The 22,464-nt window shown below is 47.9% G+C and overlaps 1 protein-coding gene across 1 annotated transcript in view; it reads right to left on the bottom strand.

Annotated features, from left to right (window-relative positions):
• Positions 1-22,464, bottom strand: part of LOC132571672 (class I histocompatibility antigen, F10 alpha chain-like) — a 34,369-nt gene that overhangs the window by 2,162 nt on the left and 9,743 nt on the right. Inside the window, exons 2-3 of the mRNA XM_060238464.1 lie at positions 21,906-22,190; positions 12,601-12,879 (exon numbers count right to left, since the gene is read on the bottom strand). Coding sequence (XP_060094447.1) covers positions 12,601-12,879; positions 21,906-22,190 — 564 coding nt within the window. The remainder of the gene's footprint in view (positions 1-12,600; positions 12,880-21,905; positions 22,191-22,464) is intronic.

Raw genomic sequence — 22,464 nt, forward strand, 5'->3', positions numbered from 1 at the left:
GATGCACCCAGCCTGCAGCATCTCCAAGAGAAGACATAATCCACAGAAGTGGGTTCTCCAGCCTATACTTGGAAATTAGATTGTGGTTCTGAAACTGGCCTTGTGAGTCCCTTCACAGATCTGGGGTGAATAGCTTTCCATAACCCACATTTCAGGACTTTTTCCCTAAATGATCCTAGTATTCATTTTAGAGGATCAAGCAAGAAACACACACAAAGACTTTGCAGAGGAACCACACCAGGCCATCTCAGGGCTACTAACCAGCCCGGTCAGCTTCAAAGAGCCAGAAAAAAAGATGTGGCCAGAGATTTTCCTGCTTTCTGCAAGATACAGTGGCCTCTGCACACGCTCTAAGACTCTCAGCCCTTCTTACACTGATATTTTAGAGCTGTCTGTCTGAATAAAAGGGGCACTCTGCTAAAGCCCCAGACACCTTTATCCTCAACTGTCACAATTTTTAACAGCAAAAACAGTTTTGCATAACTTCTCAGGGGCAGCAGGAAGGACCCTCTAGATTTTTCTTCTCTCCATCCCCTCTTGGGGAGATCCCCCCACCCCTGATGTGATGTACGTAATAATGAAGAGCACTTTAAAGACGCCATCAGGGTCTGTAATTTTAATACAATTGATTTTATAGATGTGTGTTTTTACTGTTGTACATCGCCCTGAGCCTGGCACGAGCCGGGATAGGGCAATTAATCAAATGCAATTAATAATACTAATAATTTTTACACGTAGAGAACCCCTGCCCTGAAACACACACAACAAATTGACCTTCAAATTACAGATCAATTCGGTATCCTCCGGCTAGATCCTGGAAATCACACAACACTGCTGCTGGGGGTCAAATGCAAGGATCCTCCTGTTTTTTGCATGCAGACCTCCACAAAGTACTGCCAGTTTAAAAAACATACACCCATCCACAGTCTACACCTGGAAGATCATGGATCCAGTGCTTCATGGTGCAAATGCCATACAGTGCAAAAACAAAGATCCAAAGCTGCACGGATCCTCATGGGTTTTTGAAGGAATATTCTGAAATATTCTTCAGAACCACAAATTAACTCCATACCAACTGAGTTCTTGGGGGGGGGGAGAAAAAGCAGACCCAGTGCTTTGTGGCCCTGTCACAACACAAACTCTCCTGTCCAAGGCACAAATCCTCCTGGATCGTCACAATTTTTACACAAAGTCCCACAAAACGTGTTGCCAGAATCCACACCACATCCATGTCCACAGAGTGCAGCCCAAGAGGCACAGATCCAGTATTTCTGCCAAAACCACATGGCACAACAACATGGATTCAGGTCACGGATCCTCCTGACTTCACTCGAACATTAAATACAAAGAATTACTTTAAGGGAACTTTTATGCTCCATTGCCAGAGGATCTTTTAAAATTTGCAGAAAGAGGAATTATTCTAGCAGGTGGCTTCAATAGTGAAGGCAATAATTAACAAGGGGGATGGAGAGGTCGATCGAGACATCAAATACTCCTCCTTTGCCTTTTCTTTTTTGCATGTGGAAAAGGCTTTTGATGGGGTGTTCCTGTCAGTTAAAAGTTGATAACACAGTTGCACACTCTGAGGATTTCATAGCCATGATCAGAAGGAGTTATTGAATCTGAATTCCCTGGATGTGTGTCCTTCAAAGTTTAAGAAAACTCTTCATACAACCTAATCCTTTCGTCACACAGAGCATTTGGAATGCCTTATAAGCAACCTGCCTTGACACTAACGTGTTTCTATGCCATAGTGTGTGTGTATACAATAATTTGACCACTGAGGAAGGCCTTGAAATCTGAAATGTGTTTGGTCCCATTTAAATCTGAAATGTGTTTGGTCCCACTTAAATGTGGTTCAAAGTTGTCAGCCTAGAGATATTGAATTGTTGGTTCTTATTGTTTCATGGCTCTTGACCGACAACTGTTGAATTGTATCATGATATACTGGTTGAGGATTTCTTCCTTCAAATATGTGCTACTTCGACAACAGAATGTGCCTCTGTTTTTAAATATGAACTTTAGTTTAATAAATACATAGATTTTGTTTAATTTACTTCTTATGATTTTCTCTCACCCAACCTTTGGGTATCTGTCGGTGCGCGGGTTAGCAGAGTGAGGGTGATGACTTGCCCGACACAGGGCACCAGGAAAGAAAACAGTCAGACACTTGCAACTAGTGCCAAAATAGTGTATTCACAGATATATACAGTAGGTGCTCACTAGTGCAGTCATGTATACTATACCAACAGACAAAGTGCTCCGCCTAACCACCATCTCTCGGAGAGAGACCTGTGTGTTGCACACACAGTCCATATATAGTCCAGGTAGCCAATCCTGGCTGTGCTGACTCAGCAGGTTGCATCACTTGGCTTCTGCCAGCTCAAACCGGTCTGCTGATCAGGTCACTGTGACCTAGCAAGGCTGCTAGATCACCAGCTGTCAAACTATAGCTGTCATACTGGGTGTAGATAGATTCCATGCTCCAACACACCTCCTAATCTATTGAGCCCAGTATTCCTAACCACTGTACATAGTTTCCATTCACATTTACAGACAGTAATATTACAGTTCATATTTACATTTCATTCCATCACCAGTCCAGGACATTACCATCACCAAAAGATATCCTCACTGTCCTGGTCAGCCAGCTCTTTCTGGCGTTTGGCTTCCTCTGCCTCGCACTCTGCCACCCAGGCTTTCCACTTCTTAGCCTTTTCTTTTAACATTTCATCAAATCCAGGTGGGTCTGGTTTGACAGTCAGAGTGACATAGGGCACCTTATACCTGGCAGGAGGTTTGCCTTTGGTGGTTCTAGCTGACACCCGTGGCCCTGTGCTTGGACCTGCCTGGCCTTCCTCAGGCTGCTCTGTTCCCACCTCCTGGCCTGCCACCTCCTGGCCTGGATCCTCCTGTCTTTCAAGTTTCACCTCCTGTCGATTTAGAGGTTGTACCTCCTGACTCTCGGGTTCTGCCTCCTGATTCTGCTCGTCAGGATCTGTGCCAGCTTTGGGCTCACCTTTCTCTGCCCCTTGGCTAGCCAACTCCTGTCCTGGAGTTCTGGGCTGCGTGCCAACATTCTTATCTGTAATTGGCAGCAGTACATGTTTCTTCTGCGTGGGGTGTAATATCGGCCAGCTGCATCTCTCATTGAACTGGGCAGTCTTATGGAGTTTTATTTTCTTTTCCCTATCGCAGAAACGGTAACACCTGGCCCTTGGCTTGTAGCCCAGAAATATCAGGCTCTCTGCCCGGACATCCCCCTCCCTGCTCTTCTTGGAGTGGATGCCAACCCGAGCTAGTGTTCCAAAGACTTTCAAAAATCTCATATCTGGATACTGGTTAAACAGTAGCTTATAAGGCAAATCATTTACATCATTTGACCAAGTCCTATTATGCAAATACACAGAACAGTACATCGCTTCTGCCCAATAACAAATTGGCAACTTTGCATCCTCAAGCATGCTGTACATTAATGTTTGTAACACAGCCCCTGTTCGTTCTGCTAGCCCATTCTCTTGGGGCGTTGCTGGGTTCGTCAAACGGTGGGCAATGCCCTTGTTCTCCAGCCAACGTTTCATCTGATTAGATACAAATTCCCCCCCTCTGTCTGTCTGTATAGCTTGGAGGTTTACACCTAATTTCCTCTCAATTGCTTTGACCCATTTGGTGAACGTCTTATACACTTCAGACTTCTGCACCATAGCAAAGACCCATGAGTACCTGGTGTGGTCGTCTGTGGCCACTAAGCAGTATCTCCTCCCCGACAGACTCTTTGGCAAGGGGCCAATCACGTCTAAATGAACTAATTCCAGGGCTCGTTTACTCTCCCTTGAGCTTTTCTTAGAAACAGCACATGCCTTGCTTTTAGTCTTCTTGCAGACTTGGCAATCCAGGTAACATTTGCACGGTTTCACTCTTAAACTTGGCACAAGCTCCAGGGTTTTCTTTAACGCTCTAAACCCGCAGTGCCCAAGTCTCCTATGAAGCAAATGTATACAATTATTGTGCACAGGCTCATTTGACACCTGAGCCACCTGGGCACAATCACTCTGGACCACATATATTTTACCTTCCCTCTTTCCAGTTACAAGCAACTTCCCCCCACCTCCCAGGATTTTGCAACAGGTCTTCTCAAATTTCACCTGGTATCCCTGGTCGAACAGTGTGCTAACACTCAACAGGTTAGACTGTAGTGAGGGTACATATAATACATTTTGTAACGTACAATTTAGTGCAGGAAATTTCACATTGCCTGAGCAAACAGCCTCGGCAGTGGCCCCATTTGCCAATCTCACATGCTTGTGCTCAGGAATGTCAATATTGTGCAACAACTCCCTCTCGCAGCAGAGATGGCTCGTTGCCCCAGAGTCTAAAATCCAAGCAGACCCTGTACGCTCTACTGCAGACGTGACCAGCCGGGCTCCTTCCTCGCACGGACTGGTGCTACTCCGTTCTCGCTGCCTCCATCCACGCCGCTTCTTCCCCCTCTCTGGGCAAGTTCGTAGGAGGTGCCGTGACGACCCGCAGCCATAGCAGCGTCGGACTGCCAGTGCAGTCGGCTCCTCTTCCTCCACCTTTGGGCGCCTGCCAGCTGCAGAAGCTGGTACACTCTTGGCTGTCTTCCCGGACGAGCCGATAGCCACACGCTCCCCGGCCGACACCCCCGGACAGCTCACCGCCGCAATCCTCTCCTGGAAGTCGAGCAGGTGTGCACAGACGTACTCCATCGTCAGGGTCGCTACGTCCACCGTCTCCAGGGAAGTTATCAGGGGAGTGAACTCAGGTGGCAACGACGACAGCAAAATGTACACTCTGTCGTCTGGAGCTACAGTCTTGCCTCTGGCCTCAAGCTCAACGTAACAGTCCGTTAGCCTCTTGATGTGGTCTTTCACACACCCTCCAGCCGGCATTACAGTGCGAAACATTCTCCTTGTCAATGCCATCAGGGAGCCGGCAGTGGTACTGACATGCACCCCACTGAGCGCGTCCCAGGCAGCCTTGGGAGTGTCCTTCCCTCGCACATACACAAGCTGATCATCTCCCACAGCCAGCACGATGTTTGCCAAAGCCTTATCGGCCAGCACAGCCTCGGCAGGAGATAATACTGCAGGGGGATTACTCACGAATAGCCATTGCCCTTCTCGCTTGAGGAAGTGTTCCATTCTCAGGCTCCACACCGCATAATTGGCAGAGGTGAGCTTCTCAACGGCCACTCCGAGCTGCTGCTGAGCCATGATACCGACTCCTCCACACAGCTGGCTGCCGTCGTCCCTCTGGCTCTCAAACAGAGATAGGTGGTGCTCCTTTGTCTTTCCACCGGCGTTCCTCGCCTCCGGCTCTTTCCAAACTCTCAGTCAGCGCAACTCTCACGGCTCTCCTCCGCGCAGCGGAACCGCCCTGGGCCCATAACCCTGTCGGTGCGCGGGTTAGCAGAGTGAGGGTGATGACTTGCCCGACACAGGGCACCAGGAAAGAAAACAGTCAGACACTTGCAACTAGTGCCAAAATAGTGTATTCACAGATATATACAGTAGGTGCTCACTAGTGCAGTCATGTATACTATACCAACAGACAAAGTGCTCCGCCTAACCACCATCTCTCGGAGAGAGACCTGTGTGTTGCACACACAGTCCATATATAGTCCAGGTAGCCAATCCTGGCTGTGCTGACTCAGCAGGTTGCATCACTTGGCTTCTGCCAGCTCAAACCGGTCTGCTGATCAGGTCACTGTGACCTAGCAAGGCTGCTAGAACACCAGCTGTCAAACTATAGCTGTCATACTGGGTGTAGATAGATTCCATGCTCCAACAGTATCCAACTTTGTTGTTTCTTAAGGTTGGGTTTGTTTTTGACAGTGTGGAACATAAATATTTACTGTAGTGCTTAGACAAATTTGGTTTTGGAAGGAACTTTAAAGAATGCGCAAAAATAATTTCTGAGGAAAAGATTCTTACATTACCCTCTTTGCTGAGAACAGAGTAATTTTTCTAACCGATCTGGGAAACTTGGCTGCCAATTTAGAAATTCTTACAAAGGATTACAGCAAAATTGCTGGATATAAAGACTAAAGCAATGCTTTTTATTATGGATTTAGACAGGTTTTCTTCTCAGAACTGGATTAGGAACATCAAAATTACAAAAAAGTTACATACTTAGGAATTTAAAAGAAAAAACAAGGCAAACTTACTGGGCAATAATTTTGAAGCAACCAATGCAGAAATAAACACACTTGCCCTTTGGAAGACTTGTCAATTCTAGACCCAGGCGGGCAGCCGTGTTACAAAAGCTCACACTTGGAATAAAACTCAGTAGGGCTTAAAGGTGCCACTGGACTCCCAACTTTCTTTATCAATTCTAGGTCAGACAAATGCAGTAAAGATGATGCTGATATAAAAATAATTATATAACCTTAAACTTATGAATTATGGTAAATGAGTTTATAGTAAAGGTAAAGGTAGTCTGTGCAAGCACCAGTCGTTTCCGACTCTGGGGTGATGTTGCTTTCACGTTTTCACGGCAGACTTTTTATGGGGTGGTTTGCCATTGTATTCCCCAGTCCTCTACACTTTCCCCCCAGCAAGCTGGGTGCTCATTTTACCAACCTCAGAAGGATGGAAGGCTGAGTCAACCTTCAGCTGGCTACCTGAACCCAGCTTCTGCCGGGATCGAACTAAAGTCATGAGCAGAGAGCTTGGACTGCAGTACTGCAGAATTACCACTCAGCGCCACGGGGCTCTTAAATGAGTTTATAGGGGCTGGTAAAAAAAACCTAAACTGGCCAGTAGTACAAAGTAAAAGCAAAGAGGGTGAACTGGGACAGCAAAAAGGATCACCTGGGGTCAAAATTTTTCAGAAATAGTCACTGAGCGGTATTATGTGGGCATTTCTGTGGGCACACAAAAATAAAAGTGTATAATCATGAAAATTGGATTTTTAACAGGTTATGAGCATTTGGGATACTGATAAGAAAAACACCTCTCTTTAATTGCATCTGCAGTGAGAGATCTTGATAAATATCAACATATTAGATGTGACTCATTAGTAAATTGGAAATCTTATGGCATTGATACGTAGATGACATTAATTAAAAGGAGTCCTACCTTGGACTTTCAGGAGAGGGAAGAAACTAAGCAATGGCAATATAAAAGGGTTTCATTTCTTATAACTAAAGAGTTTCTTGAATAAAAGTATACACGAAGGCTTAGGAATAAGAATATTAACAAAAGGTAGAGAACTGATCCAGGTCAAAAACAGGAGTGACTATTTTCTAAAACTGGTAAAATTCTACATAAAGGGGGTAGCAACTCAAAGCAATCATTTCCATCTAAACGGGGAACTATTTGAGAGAGGAAAAATTGAAATTTGTTTTTCCACAGTTTATCCTCTAATTTTTTTCAAACTTTGAGAAAATTTAATAAACATGATCCAGAAAGGGGACTTGAGACCACAGAAAACATCTGTCGGTGCTGCATGCGACCAAAGTTGCAGATGTGGTGGACGCTATCAGTTGACATGAGGAAGTGTGGCTGAAGTGTGGATTCACCCTGTCCCTCTGAGGTCGTCTCGTTAACCCCATACTCATTTCTGAAAGGAGTCCCAACTATGACCTTTCCTAGGATCACAGCCGCCAGAGTCACCTTCGCAAGAGACGGGAAGTCAGCTCATCTTCTCGAGTGACTAGTTGGGCAAAAGGAGCAGGGAGGTTGCAGCGGGATGTTGAGAGGCTCCGCTTCAATTCCCAGGGACTCCGCAGGGGGAAATGGCTGTTGTGGGGAGGCCCCCTGCTCCCCCACCCCACCCCTCGGCCTGCCGGGCCCCGGGCAGGAAAAGTCAGGCAAAGAAGAAGGAAACGAGTCATTCAGATGGAGTAGCAGCAAGGAGAGGCAGGGGCACATTCGCCCTCTCTGTCCCCCCCAAGAAAGGCTTCTCCACGCGCCCTTTTCGGGGGTGGAGCCAGTGGGGGGGGCAGGCTGTGCCCCTTCTGCCAGCATTGGAGGGGCTTCGGAGGGCTCAGCCAGCACTGGGGGCCGCAGAAGCGGGAGCTCAACCAGGGAAGCGCTTTGGTCTGTGGAGTTGAAAGGGGGAGCACTGTTGTTTAACTCTAGTTCTGTAAGCATGTGTGGTTGTTATAGAAACTAAGAAAAAGTAACAGTAACAATGGTTAGAAGGAGAAGAGGGGAGGGGGGAAGATTAGGAGTATTAGGCTTTTAAAACCTGCGTGCGTTGTTGCTAGGCAAGATTGTGAGGGAACCCGCCAATCGGTGAGTTCCACAGGGGGTTTGGCTTAGGTATATAAGGACTGTGCTGTGACACAGAGGGCGGAGTCGACGGGTGGAAGCTAATCTATCCGGGCTCCCCGTGCTTTGCAAACCACGTTTTGAATAAACAATCCTTGTTGGACCCTCCCGTGTATGAGTCATTGTTCAACATACAACATCTGGACAGGCTCTACACGTGACAATTTGGTGGCAGCGGTGGGATACGCGTCTTCCTAACGGGGGCCGCCTCAGAGGTTCAGAGGAAGGCCCCTCACGGGCCCCAGGACCATTTGTCCTTTTCGAGGGGTAATCTCCCCCTGACCGCTGTGTAGACCACCCGAGGTTGTCAAGAACCGCAGAGGGTCCTCCAACGATTGTGGGAGGGGGGGTACGCCAGAACTCAACCAGCGACGGAAAGTTGGTGAGTGGGCGCCTTCTCCCAACCAGCGACGGAAAGCTGGTGACCAGCAACGGAAAGCTGGTGAGTATCTTGTTTAAACAAGACACAATGGGTCAAAAGGGATCCAAAAATAGGGAGCGCCGGGGAGACGTCCCCACAGGACAGGCGCAATGGATTGGTAAGCCGGCAGTACAGGGGCGCCAGCGGAAAGTGGAGTTGCCTGTGGGAACCCCCTTGGACCGCATATTAAAGGCATGGGAACGATTTAAAGATTATGGCCTAACCAAAGAACAACTGGTTAAGACATGTGTTTTAGAATGGCCGGCCATCCAAGATCTTCCGTACGGACATCATTGGCCTAAATATGGTACCATTAATGAGGAAATAATTCTAGGCATGAGGCAATATTGGCTGGAGTTGGAACCGCGCCTGGAGGTTCCTTTTAATTTAAATTGTGTTGCTATTTGGACTGATTTTGCGAAAAATCCTTTTTCCACTGCCATTACAATGATGGCAGTTGAAATAGAAGAAGATGAAGCACCCCCTGTGTGGGATCCTAATGACCATGTTACAGGGAGAAGGCGCCCTCTGCTTTTACCAGAGCCTATTGCGCCAGAGCCCGCCAAAAATAATGGCCAAACAACTAATTCTCCCCCACCATATGCTCAGGAGGCAACACCACAGGGAGCCACCTCTAGGGGCCGAGGAGCATATGCTGAAGTGTTCGACCTTTTAAAACGAACAGAAGATTGGGGCCGCCAAGAGGGGGAGGGGAGGACAAGATCTGAGGTAAAAACAAGCAAGGTTCATACTCAGTCACCAAACAGTGTACAAGAACCTGAGAGAAACTTATTAGCCCCCCTCAGGCAAGTTCCAATGGGAGAAGCAGTGGGGTACGTGGAGGTTCCATTAACTAGTACTGAATTACGTGCCTCCTCTATCTGAAAATCCAATAATGTTTAGGACAAAACTGGATGGCTTACTGGGACCGTCCATATACTCCCCAGAAGAAATGATACACATATTAAAACAAGTGGCGGGAAATGAGGAAGCAACTGAAGCACTTTCAACTGCTAGAAAACAATGGGTTAAAGGGGCTGGAGATAGAACAGATGAAGGAGCCCTGGTGGTTCTTCCTGATGGCAATCCACCAAACCTAGATATTCAAACAACTGCTGGACGGACTTTCTGTTCCCAGTACAGGGGAATGTTATTGGATGGGTTGGTAAAAATGATTCCCCCAGTGGTTAATTTTCATAAGGCTTTTGGAGAGCCCCAAGGCTCGGCAGAGTCCCCTTTTCAGTTTCTAGAAAGGTTAAAGAACAATATGACCGCTTTTACAGGACTAAATCCTGAGACAGAAGAAGGGAAGGCAGTCTTAAAGTTTCACTTTGTGGAACAAAGCAACCTAGATATTAAAAAAAAGCATGCTGAGGTGTGGCTGCACTGAGAAAGATAGCAGAAGGAAGTAGCCGAGTAATAGAGGGAAGGAGAGGAACTGGGTATGCGGTGGTGGAAGGTCAAGGATTTACGGTGGTCGAAAGGAAACCCCTTCCCCAGAATTGGTCTGCCCAAACGGCAGAATTATATGCACTGAACCAAGCCCTGAAGAGAAGCCGAAAAAAGTCTGTTACCATATACACAGATTCCAAATATGCTTGGGGAGTAGTCCACACTTTTGGTAAATTGACATCAACCAGGGGAAAGCAACTGGTACTGACATCAACCAGGGGAAAGCAACTGGTACATGGAAAGTTAATAAAGGAGGTATTGGAAAACCTACTTCTCCCAGCTCAAATAGCAGTGGTGCACATATCAGCCCACCAGAAAGGAAATTCTGATAATATAAAAGGGAACAACAAAGCAGACATAGAAGCAAAAAGGGCCACAGAGGAGTTAATAGTGGGAGCCTTGGTCCCTGTCTTAACTTCAATTCAGTCTGAAACACCTTTGCCTTACACGGAGGAGGAGACCCAGATAGCCAAAAATGAAGGAGGAGTTGAAAAAGGTGGAAAAATATTTATTCAAGATAGATTGTGGTTGCCAGAGGCCATGGCTCGGTGGGTGTTCAGAAAACTACATGAGGGAGGGCATTGGGGGGTAAAAGCACTGTTAACTGTTTTTCAAGAGAAGTACCTCACCAAAAGCCCATGGACGATTGCACAACAGGTGTTGAAAGGATGTGAGGAGTGTATGAAGGTGAATAAAAGTAACAGGCCAAAGGGAGAGAGAGGGGGGAGACCTTTACCAGTACGACCATTTCAGCATGTACAAATGGACTACATTGAAATGCCTAGGGTGGGAAGGTTAAAGTATGTCTTAGTCCTAACTGATCAGCTCACAGGGTGGGTGATGGCTTTCCCTACAACATCTACCTCTGCCACTGTAACAGCTAAAGTAATATTAGAAAAGGTGATTCCAGAAGTGGGTATAATAGAGACGATGGACGCTGACAGGGGTCCTTCGTTTGTTGGAAAGGTATTGTCAATTATCCTCAGAGCTCTAGGGATAGAGCTAAAATATACCCCATGGCATCCCCAATCTAGTGGACAAACTGAGAGAATGAACCAAACCTTGAAAAAGGCAATAAAGAAATTGGTTTTGGAAACCCATTTACCTTGGACAAAAGTGTTGCCCCTAGCATTGTTTGGAATTAGAACAAAGCCACGGCAAGGGATACAATTGTCTCCTTTTGAGATGTTATATGGGTTTCCACTATGGAGGGTGATGCCTGATACAGCTGCAGACAATTTACATTTGTTAAAAGATATGTATGTACGCAGATACGTGCTGGCTTTGTCTTCTCTCCTTAAGTCCCATAGGGAACAAGGACTCATACATCTTGCTCCACCACTAGAGGCTCCTGTGCACAGATACCAACCTGGGGACTGGGTGTATATAAAAAGGTGGAAAGAGGAAACCCTTCAACCAAGTTGGGAGGGTCCTTTCCAGATTCTGTTAACCACTGAGACCGCAGTAAGAACTGCAGAGAGAGGTTGGACACATCATACTCGCACCAAGAAGGGGGCAGAACCGGGAAACTGGACCAGCCAGCCGGTAGGAGAACCCCTGAAGCTGCGATTGACGAATGTGGGAGCTCGTCCACATAGACAATCCGGAGTGGACCTCGGTGCGACGTTTCTCAGCAGTACCTTCAGCGTGACCTGAGGAGTGGATCACAGAAGGGCGGACTCTCTAAAAGGACCCTTGTGCTGGACAAGTCTCAACTGTATCTTTATTCCCTACTTTGTTTAATTTTATAGCAGGTAGACTCTTGGTAAAAAGGCCCAAGCTAGTTATCTAACTTCAGTTGGCTAAAGGGTTTGTTTATCAATTTATGTATGGGGATTTTTGTATGCTGTTGTATGCAATGCTTCCTAATATGTAGCAGCTTTATTAAGTTGAAAACATAAGTAGTTAGAGTTTTGCAGCAAACACCACAAATAGAATATGAAAGCATCATTATAAACACGAACTAGAGAAACAAGGTTAGAAATAAAAAGAGGAGGGACTGAAAGGGGGAGCACTGTTGTTTAACTCTAGTTCTGTAAGCATGTGTGGTTGTTATAGAAACTAAGAAAAAGTAACAGTAACAATGGTTAGAAGGAGAAGAGGGGAGGGGGGAAGATTAGGAGTATTAGGCTTTTAAAACCTGCGTGCGTTGTTGCTAGGCAAGATTGTGAGGGAACCCGCCAATCGGTGAGTTCCACAGGGGGTTTGGCTTAGGTATATAAGGACTGTGCTGTGACACAGAGGGCGGAGTCGACGGGTGGAAGCTAATCTATCCGGGCTCCCCGTGCTTTGCAAACCACGTTCTGAATAAACAATCCTTGTTGGACCCTCCCGTGTATGAGTCATTGTTCAACATACAACATCTGGACAGGCTCTACACGTGACAGAGTGACCCCCCCTCCTCCCCCCCCCCGGGGCTCCTCTCACCTGTCCTCAGGAGGCTCTCCTGGCCGTAGCCCAGGTACCTTCCCAGCCACACCACGCAGGTCTCCTCCAGGTAGAAGTTGGTGCGCTCGGCCCACTGGATCTCGCCCTCCCACCTCCGCTTGTTCTCCTGGGCCTGGGGGACGCGGGCCGTCCAGGTGAGGGTTTCCCTGTCCAGGGCGATGAAGTCCTCCCCGTCGTAGGCGAACTGGTAAAGCCCCCCAGTGAACCGCCCGTCCGGCCCCACCTCGCAGCCGTACATCCACTGCCAGGTGTGGAGCCCTGCAAGAGACACACAAGGGGGGGGGGTCTCTGAGGTCCCTTCGCTTTGTGGGGGGGTCCCTCTCTCCCCCCCACCGAGAAGAGAGAGGAGGCTGCAGAGCGCCCACCCCTCCTGGCAGGCGGGGTCTCCCAGCTTTCCCAGGGGCCACCCCCGTCCCAGGAACCCTCCTCCCGAGGAGAACACAGTTGCCATTTCTGGACACTTGGGGGGGGGAGGGTGCTACTATCGTAAGAAAAAATAGGGGGGGGAGTCATTAGCTCTTAGGGTGGCCAACGGTCGCTCTCCACATTCTTGCCTACAACTCCCATCAGCCCCAGCAAGCATGGCTGATGATGGGAGTTGTAGGCAAAAACAAACAAACTGAAGAGCTACCCTCGGCCAGCCCTGCATGGATTCTCGTCTAATCGGGGAGGGGATCTTTCTCTCCCAGATCCCCCAAGGATGCTCTTCTCTCCCACATGCCAACATGATGCAAACTCCAGGACGACCCTCGGAAATGCCCCTATGGGGGGGGGGGGGGTAGGAGGATTGCTGTCCTGCCCAATATCGAAAGGGAAGCCCTCTTGGCACTCAGGGGATATCACGGCTGCACGAAAATCCTGCTCAGTCCAAACAGTCACTTAGCATTACATACGCTAAACCCACTTTCACCAAGCATGGCGACATATCCACAGTATTCCCATGTATTTCTCTTTTAGGATAGTGTGTCAGAATAATCCTTTTGTACTGACAGACTCAAATAAGGGATATTGGCTGTTTAGCTCATTACATATACTAAACCCATCTTCCACTATATTTTAATGTGTTTTTTTCCTAACGGCAAACTAGAATGATGTATACATTTATGTTGCATGTTAAAAGGTAAATGAGTTGGACAGGAAAAACTTCCGGGAAAGAAATGCCTTCTTTTTGACCCAGGTTTATTAGCAACAGAAGAATTAACAGGCAGTCTCACATTCTGACATGTTACTGTTTGATGGTTTCCCACGCTCATGCATTCCAGATCAAAGGTTTTCTGAATTCGTTAATTTTACTATTCTGCTCTTGGTTTTTAACTTTGTACCACTTGGCATTCCAAACCCCGCCAGCTAGATGTGGCTCTGCTTCTTGTACCTCATTCCTCATCTGAAGAAGTGTGCAGGCACACGAAAGCTTACCTTTTGAACAAAACGAAGTTGGTCTTAAAGGCGCAATGGGCTCATATTTTGTTCTGCTCAGTCCAGACAGTCAATTCCCACCCCCCATCCTCCGGCTTGAAGGGGAGGGAGAAAAGCTGCAGGGAAGAGTGCTCTGTGGGGCCAACCAGTGGGGCTGCCTTCCCTGCTTCAGAAGGGGGGGCTCTCCTGCGGGAATTGGGGCCCAGGCCTGGATCAATTTCCAGGGGGGCGGGGTGCAGTGGCATGCAGAATCTTGCTGTAGGGTCAGAGTCCAAGAGAAAGGAATAATCTCAACAGCCATGACTTCATTCCTAAGAAGTCTTGTTGGGAGCCAATGAGAGGGCATTCTGCAAACACATTTTCTGCCCCCTTCAATTTCAATTGTCTCCTGAAAATTAAAACTAAGGGGGGGGGGGAAATGAGCAACCCCTCTCAGTTTTTACTAAGCTTAAATAATTTTATGGCGGCAAATCCAAATGTATGTGTGTGGGGGGGGGGGGGGGCGGGGAGAATGATAGAAACATCAAAATGCAGGATATCTTACATGAGGCCAGACTATAATCCCACACAGCCACAACTGGGATAGAGACTTGAAAACCCACGGTGGGGGGGAACCAAACTTTTTTTTTTAAGGAGCTTTTCCAGAATTTCTCATTGGAAAATTTGAGCACCCACTGGAAAAAACTCTGGTGAAATATTTTCTCCTTTAAAATGAAAAAATGCTTCTGAAGGGAAAACATCGCATTTTAAATGGGAAAAACTCAGAAATAATCATACATTATGAAACCACTCAGTCTTTTCAGTATAATGAAGTTGAGCTGAATTTCCCTCCTATTGTGACTTTATTATTATAGCGTTTGCATCCAAAGAATGCACTTTCTTCTGTTTTCTGACAGAACTTTTCTCCCTTCAACTTTCCCGCTTCCCTCAGAGATAACAAAATTAAAGATCTACAGGCTGGAGTTGCATCTGATGCAGCAGGTTCCAACCGTTTCTCAAGTACAGACTGGCCATTTTCTTATAGAAAAGGTATTCAGAGCATTAAGTTCCATAGACTTGTGCCAAACAGGCAACGGCCAACCACCCCTGCTCAGCTTTTGCCTTCGAAACGCCAAAGGATGGAGCTTCTAAGAGTCGGCTGTCACTGGGTGGCACATTCACATTTCATGTCAACAGAGTCATAAAAGATGCATTCCATGTAGTTAAACTGATAAAAGACGCTTAGGTATAACAGCGAAGTAAGTATTGCGTCTACTTCAGTTTCCCCCGGAGGGGGGTGGGGGTGAGGGTGGGGAGAAAGAACCTTTTTGTGTGCTTTCAGAATTTCTAAATGTTCAATCCTTTGTGCTAGGCATAGAAGGGAAAGTTTCTTATATAGATAGTTGTTCTTGGAAACTGGAATACCATAACTCTAATTTTATTAATAGACAGTGGAACTGCCAAACCATAACACTTTGGTGAAGATGTTTATTTCTAAAATTAATTGTATTCCATACTCCTTTCCATTCTCTTTATATTTTGATTTCAAAGTGACTTATTAAATCAAATTTGGAAAGTTGATGGCTGGGTACATGAGGGTTGGTAGCCAGTCAAGTGTCACAGTTCTAGCCAAAGAAAGGGGACAGACAATTTTCCAGTCTGTTACTTTTCTGCAGAATTTTCACATATTTCTAAAGACCAATTTTTGTGTAAAATTAATAGTAGTGTCTGGATGCCCCTGCCAACACATTAGGCAAGCCAGGCATTTACAAAATTTGGTTTTGGTGTGGTTGTGCCCAAGAATTGTGGAAGTCCACACGTTTTAAAAACCATCCAAAAACTTACAAATGCACCTGTGTGGGTCAGCAGGTCAAATAAAAAACAGGGCTGAGATGCTTATTCTTCTGTCTCTTCTCACATGGTGGACAGAACCTCCCTTCTGATATGGACCCCACAAGTCCTGTCACTGATGAGGGCTCCAAGCTGACCCCTGTGGACCGAAGTCCAAACTGAGGAGAGGTCAGCCAGGCCCAGAGCACTTCATGTGCAGCTCTCAGGGGGCACTAAAATTAGCCTGTCACAAGTTTGCAGAGCTTTTGAGAGTTATTTTCTTCCACTGAGGAAATGAAAGGAAAGTACTTGTATTTGACTTTAAATTTTATCAAAGATTATCCTGATCAAAATATTTTTCACAAAAAAAATTCAGTTTCTTTAAAACCACACTTGATACATTTCTTCCTTACAATATAAGAGATTGTAAGCTGCTCTGAGTCTCTGATTCAGAGAGAAGGGCGGGGTATAAATCTGCAATTCTTCTTCTTCCCTGAATCAAATATTGCAGCTCAAGAGGACACAAAATTAACACTAAACACTTGTTAAATCTTCAGAACTATACAGAAGTCCAGACAAATGCCATATGGTAAATCAGATCAGGTTCTATTGAGGGCACTGGAAATTTTCCCAATTCATATTTTCCCAGGAAACCCAAGTTCTCCTGCATGTTAATAGTGCATTTGCAAGTGGTGACAGTTTCTGGAACAGCAAAACGTATTTTGAACAAGGGTAGGGAAACAAGTGCTTATAAAGGTGTTCCCTTTATAAATTATGGCAAGAAATGAATGTGACTTCACATTCCACTAGATGGGCTGTTTTTATTTATTTATTTTTACTGAAAGTGAGCCTGGCTCCATTTGATCTGTGCTCACCTGCTGAGCATTCATTCCCCACAGGATGCTTACAAAAGGCCTTACAATCATGGCCAGAAACTTCTGCTCTCTCCCCCCACCCTTGTTTTCTTCCGACATCCCACCTGTTGAAGATTTCTGGCAAACTCCACAGCTTGTGCTGTTTGGTGTCCCTGGGGCTGGTCATAAAAGGCTTTTACAACAAACCAACATGGCTTCCTGTAGCCAATATTACATGCATTTCGATATTTTAATTTACATTTTTTTTAAAAATCAAACTTTTTTTAAAAAGTGCCTTCAGTCCTCTTATTGCTGGAGAAGGGGATGAGAACACACTTGAAGAGCTGGGCAAGCAGAGGAGGCTGCCCCTCGCTAACTGCAGGTGAATCCAGGTGGGCCCACCCAGAGTCCCCCCCCCCTTCCCTCAGCCCTGCCAAGATGCTGGTGGCTCAGTCAAGCTAGGTGAAGAGAACAGCTGCTCTTGGTGACATCTGCCTTTCAAGCATCCCCACCTTCCTCCTGCCTGGTCCCCTCACCTTCCGGCCTCCCCCAAATGTGGGAGGGGGAATCTGAGTGCCTGTGTCGCTGCCAGACTTCTCTCTTGCTTGGCCAGGGTGGATCAGAAAGCTAAAAAAGCTATTTCACCCAACTTTAATTCTTTGGCAATTGTGTGCACAAACATACCTTAGAGGAAGACGTCTTTGCCCAGCATGAAACAGGGCTTTAATTCAGGCCAATCTCCCCTGGAGGTCGGGGGGCGAGGAGGGCTCCATGTCTGAGCAAACATAGATTTTTGCTTAATAGATTTCACTAATTTATTCTGAATTTTTTCCAAGTGGGGGGGGACATATTCTGTGAAGACAATTAACATCAACTGTGTCCCAAAACCAGAAGTTGTTTGTGGTTCCAGCTACAATGTCGAGATCAGTTTTGCTCTGGCTCATAAAACACCACCTTGGTGCTCACAGTTATTTTAAAGATGAATTTACAGGGCTTTCTGTTGGATTTTTAAACAAGGGAACAATGCACAAGTAAATGCCAGTGACTCTAATTTTTGAAGGGAAACACACAATATGTGGCTCTGCCAGTGGTTAAGATGAAATCAATATGATTCATCTCTTTTCAAGGTGTCTGGTATGAAAAGTGAAGGTCCCATTTATGAGAAGTGATCCTTTGCTGCCACCTAGTGGTGAAAGGTGCATTACTCATGAAGAATAGGCAAGGCAGTTTATTGTCCAATATCAGAAAGGGAGAAAAATATCTGGGCTATTTTTACAAGAGCAGCATTGGCTGCCAGTTTGTTTCTAAGACCAATTCATGGTGCTCTTTATGGCCCTTCAAGCTTTTTTGTGGCCCACATATCTACAGAAAGGTCTTCTCCTCCTCCTAAATATTCCCATGCACCAATTCTGCTCCTCAGCCTATGACCTGCTGGCTGCTCCACCACTAAAGGTTTCCCACCTGGCATCAATGCTCACAGCCTGGGCCTCCCCCATTATAACACCCACTCCCTTGGTGAAAGTGACTCCCAGAGGGGGTGAGGGGCGTGCCAGCTTTAGAAATTTTCCAGAGATGCCCTTGACACCACATTTTCAATTGTCATTTGTTAGCTGCTTTGAGGCATGAGGAATAGAAGGGGTATGTTTTAATAAATCAGGAATAATTTCTTTCGTAGATACGTCAGTTCTGCCAATGCCATTACAGACTTGCAGCTGACCCAAGATCAGTGTCCTACGAGATGTGTGGCAGTTGATGCCACCGATGATGGGGATTCCCTCAGAAGGGGGAGGGACGGTGGCTCAGTGGTAGACCATCTGCTTGGTAAGCAGAAGGTCCCAGGTTCAATCCCCGGCATCTCCAACTAAAAAGGGTCCAGGCAAATAGGTGTGAAAAACCTCAGCTTGAGACCCTGGAGAGCTGCTGCCAGTCTGAGTAGACAATACTGACTTTGATGGACCAAGGGTCTGATTCAGTATAAGGCAGCTTCATATGTTCATAAGGAAATTCTCCAATTGATGAAGGTCCCAATATCACTAACATTTTTTATTTTTTTGAGAGCAAACACCCAGAAAGCGAACCAAGGGAGCTTGGACTCTGAAAATCGCATCCCCCCAAACTCTACTTGATCTCTCAGGGGCTCCCAGAATCCAATCCAGCTGCCCAGAGAACAGAGCCAGAGGCAAGAAGCGGACACCTTCCAGCCCTTGTCCTGAAGAGGGTTCCAGAAAGCCCAAACCTGCTTCCAGGTTGCCCAAAAACACTGTCCCCCACATAAGAGAGACTGCCTGAGAACTGTGCGCCAAGCACTATTATGTCATGGGGGGTCCCTTCCTGGAATCCCACCCCCAAGACAAGGGTCATTTCTTCTTTACATGCTGAGAAAGGCAGAGGCGACTTAACAATTGTGAACAAGGACATTTGATGCAGCACAGCCCAGGCATTTGCGAGGGAGGGCAGGGTGGTGTAGTGGTCCGAGGGAGTAACAGGATCTGGAAGACCCAAATTTGAACCCCCCACTCTCTGTGGAAACTCGCCAGGTGATCTTAGGCCAGCCACACACTCTTGGCTTAGCCTGCCTCGCAGGACTGTTGTGTGGATAAAATGAAGGCAAGAAGAATGAGGTAAGACAAAAGTGAACCCACCAGTACAGAAGAAGCAGTCTCTCTGGCAGGCTCTTTTGAGATACTGGAAGATGTTACAGGAAGTTGATTTTTGTCCTTCTCAGAGGGAAGAAGATGGCCAATGAGAAGTGCTCTCCCCTCCCAAGATGGTCCACCAGCTGACCACGCCTCTGCTCAAGCTGAAAGAGCCTTCTGGGGCCCACCAGCCTTGGGGATGCTGCCTAGCTCTCTGGGGGCTTTCCAAGCAGGGCCTTTTCCTGCTCACAGGGCCTTCCTTCTGCCATCTCTGCCTGGGCTCTGCTGCCAGCCCAGGGAGGGGGGCTCCTCAGAGTTCATGGGGGGGGCGCTCACTGCCACTGCTCATGGGAGCAACCAGGCTGCCCTCCCCTCAGCCAGGAAGGAGTCTGTTCCAGAGTCCTGGTCAGCAGGCTCCCCTCCTGCACCCCCTCCCAATCCTATCCACAGCCAGTTTGGCGTAGTGGTGAAGTACGCGGACTCTTATTTGGGAGAACCGGGTTTGATTCCCCACTCCTCCACTTGCACCTGCTGGAATGGCCTCGGGTCAGCCATAGCTCTTGCAGAGGTTGTCCTTGAAAGGGCAGCTGCTGTGAGAGCCCTCTCAGCCCCACCCACCTCACAGAGTGTCTGTTGTGGGGGAGGAAGGTAAAGGAGATGGTAGACCGCTCTGAGCCTCTGTCCTTGAAAGGGCAGCTGCTGTGAGAGCCCTCTCCAGCCAAACCCACACCACAGGGTGTCTGTTGTGGGGGAGGAAGGGAAAGGAGATTGTAGGCCGCTCTGAGCCTCTGTCCTTGAAAGGGCAGCTGCTGCGAGAGCCCTCTCAGCCCCACCCACCTCACAGGGTGTCTGTTGGGGGGGGAGGAAGGGAAAGGAGATTGTAGGCTGCTCTGAGCCTCTGTCCTTGAAGGGGCAGCTGCTGCAAGAGCCCTCTCAGCCCCACCCACCTCACAGGTTGCCTATTGTGGGGGACGAAGGGAAAGGAGATTGTAGGCCGCTCTGAGCCTCTGTCCTTGAAAGGGCAGCTGCAGGGAGAGCCCTCTCAGCCCCACCCACCTCACAGGGTGTCTTTTGGGGGGGAGGAAGGGAAAGGAGATTGTAGGCCGCTCTGAGCCTCTGTCCTTGAAAGGGCAGCTGCTGTGAGAGCCCTCTCAGCCCCACCCACCTCACAGGGTATATGTTGTGGGGGGGAGAAGATATAGGAGATTGTGAAACACTCTCTGATTCAGAGAGAAGGGTGGGGTATAAATCTGCAGTCTTCTTCTTCTATCTTCTCTCCAGCTCCCCCCAAGTGTGTGTATAGGGGGATGGGCAGGGGTATCTTTTCCACAGAGATTGGTCTCTCTTCTCCTTATTCCCTCCTGAAGCCAAGGCAAGGGACTCCCTGTGTGTGTGTTTTCAGGCCACAGTCTGCTTCAAAGGAAGGGATGCTCAAGGAGTTGATGTGGGGGGGGGACCCCTGGAACCCAGAGACTGGGAGGGAATCCATAAGGGGGTCACAGAGCCCTCCACAACCCTCTGCTCTTCCAGACACAGATACAAAAAGCCTTGTGAGAGTTTTTGCTGGGCCACTGAGAGGGCTGTGTCTGCATTGTCATCAAAAAAGTCGCCCCAAGCTGGGTCTTGCAAGGAGTGAGATTGAGGAAGGTTCTGTGGACAGGGAAGCACTCCAGAGGGAGCAAAGCCCTGTTGTGGCCCTTACTTTAAAAGGGGGAGAGACTGAAAGAAAGGGCTCCTGGGGCAGCCCCCCTTCACAGTGACAGCCCTGTAGAGAGGTGGGGGGGGCTCTCATCAGGGTCCCAGGGCTTGGCTGGAGGACACAGGGCCCAGCACCCCTCCTGCAGCTCCTGGGGTGGGACTGGTGAAAGCCTGGGGGGGGGGGGAATGGCCTTGTGAGGGTCAGATGGTGGGCACCCTGAACACCCGGGAGGAAGGCAGGCAGGGCCCAAGAGCAATATGGGAAAAGGGGTTGTGGGGGGTCTGAACCACCAAAAGCAGCCCTCCCTCTGCTGCTCTTTGTTCCCCCTATGCCTGAAAATTGACCCTAGGGGGAGGGCACATGATCCAACTCAAGAAGAGACGCAGCCCCCTGGGAAACTGGGGTGGGGGGGGGAGAGATTAATAGGAGGAAACAGTGTAGGGTGGGCAGAAGGAAGTGGGAAGGGGGAGATCTGGCCCCCCTATTGTCCTAACTCTGGCACTGCCATCTCTCAGGTAATGGTAAGGGGGTGGGGCCAGGCTTTTCCTGTGGGGGGGAACTGTTCTCTACTGGATCTGATTTCCCCCCTACGAATTTTCATTTCTCCCATCTGGAATTGGGTGACATCACCAGCCCCTCCTCCCATGGTGGGGGCTGCTACCAAAAGGGGGGTCACCTTAAGGGGGGAACGTGAATTTCTGAAGTTAAAAAGGGAGCTTTTCTCCAGCGAGAAGCAAACCCCCCCCACACACACACACAGTGTCCTCCCCTTTCACCAGGCAGCAGAATCCCTTCCTCCTTCTCTTGCCCTGGGGAGGGAGGGATGGGGGAGGGGAGATGCTGTGACTGGCTCCTCCCCCTTCCACTCACCTGTGCTGTTTTTCTGGTTGAAGCGATCCCGCAGCATCACCAGATCCACTCTGAACACAGCCTCTGTGTCCTGCAATATCTGGCTCTGCTCTTCCCAGTACCCGGCCTCATCCTCCACCACCTTCTCCATCCAGGGGACTAGAGGCAAAACCCTCTTTGTGATGTTGTCGTAGCGACTGATAGGCTGGTTGTCCACATAGGCCGCAACGATGAACTGGGGTAGCCCCGGGCCAGACTCAGACACCCCAGTGTAGAAGCAGCGCAGGGAGTGAGAGGAAGAGGAGCCTGGTGGAGCAGAAAGAAAGAGGGAAAGAATTAAGGGAGCTGTCAGTGAGGTCATGAGCAGAGAGTTCAGATCACAGTCCCCCACAAATTGTCCCCACTCAAAAGAAGGCCCCTGATGTAGCAAGTATCAAGGACCTTATTAGGTTTACCATAAGACTGGAGGGGAAAAACAGATGGAGCAGAAATTTTAAAATAAAATAATCTAGAACAGCCAAGAGGCTTCTAGGATTTTTGTGTTTTCTCCAGATGATATTATGGAACATAACATGATCTA

Source organism: Heteronotia binoei, chromosome 5 (genome assembly GCF_032191835.1).
Source record: "Heteronotia binoei isolate CCM8104 ecotype False Entrance Well chromosome 5, APGP_CSIRO_Hbin_v1, whole genome shotgun sequence".
NCBI classification, from domain to species: Eukaryota; Metazoa; Chordata; class Lepidosauria; order Squamata; family Gekkonidae; genus Heteronotia; species Heteronotia binoei.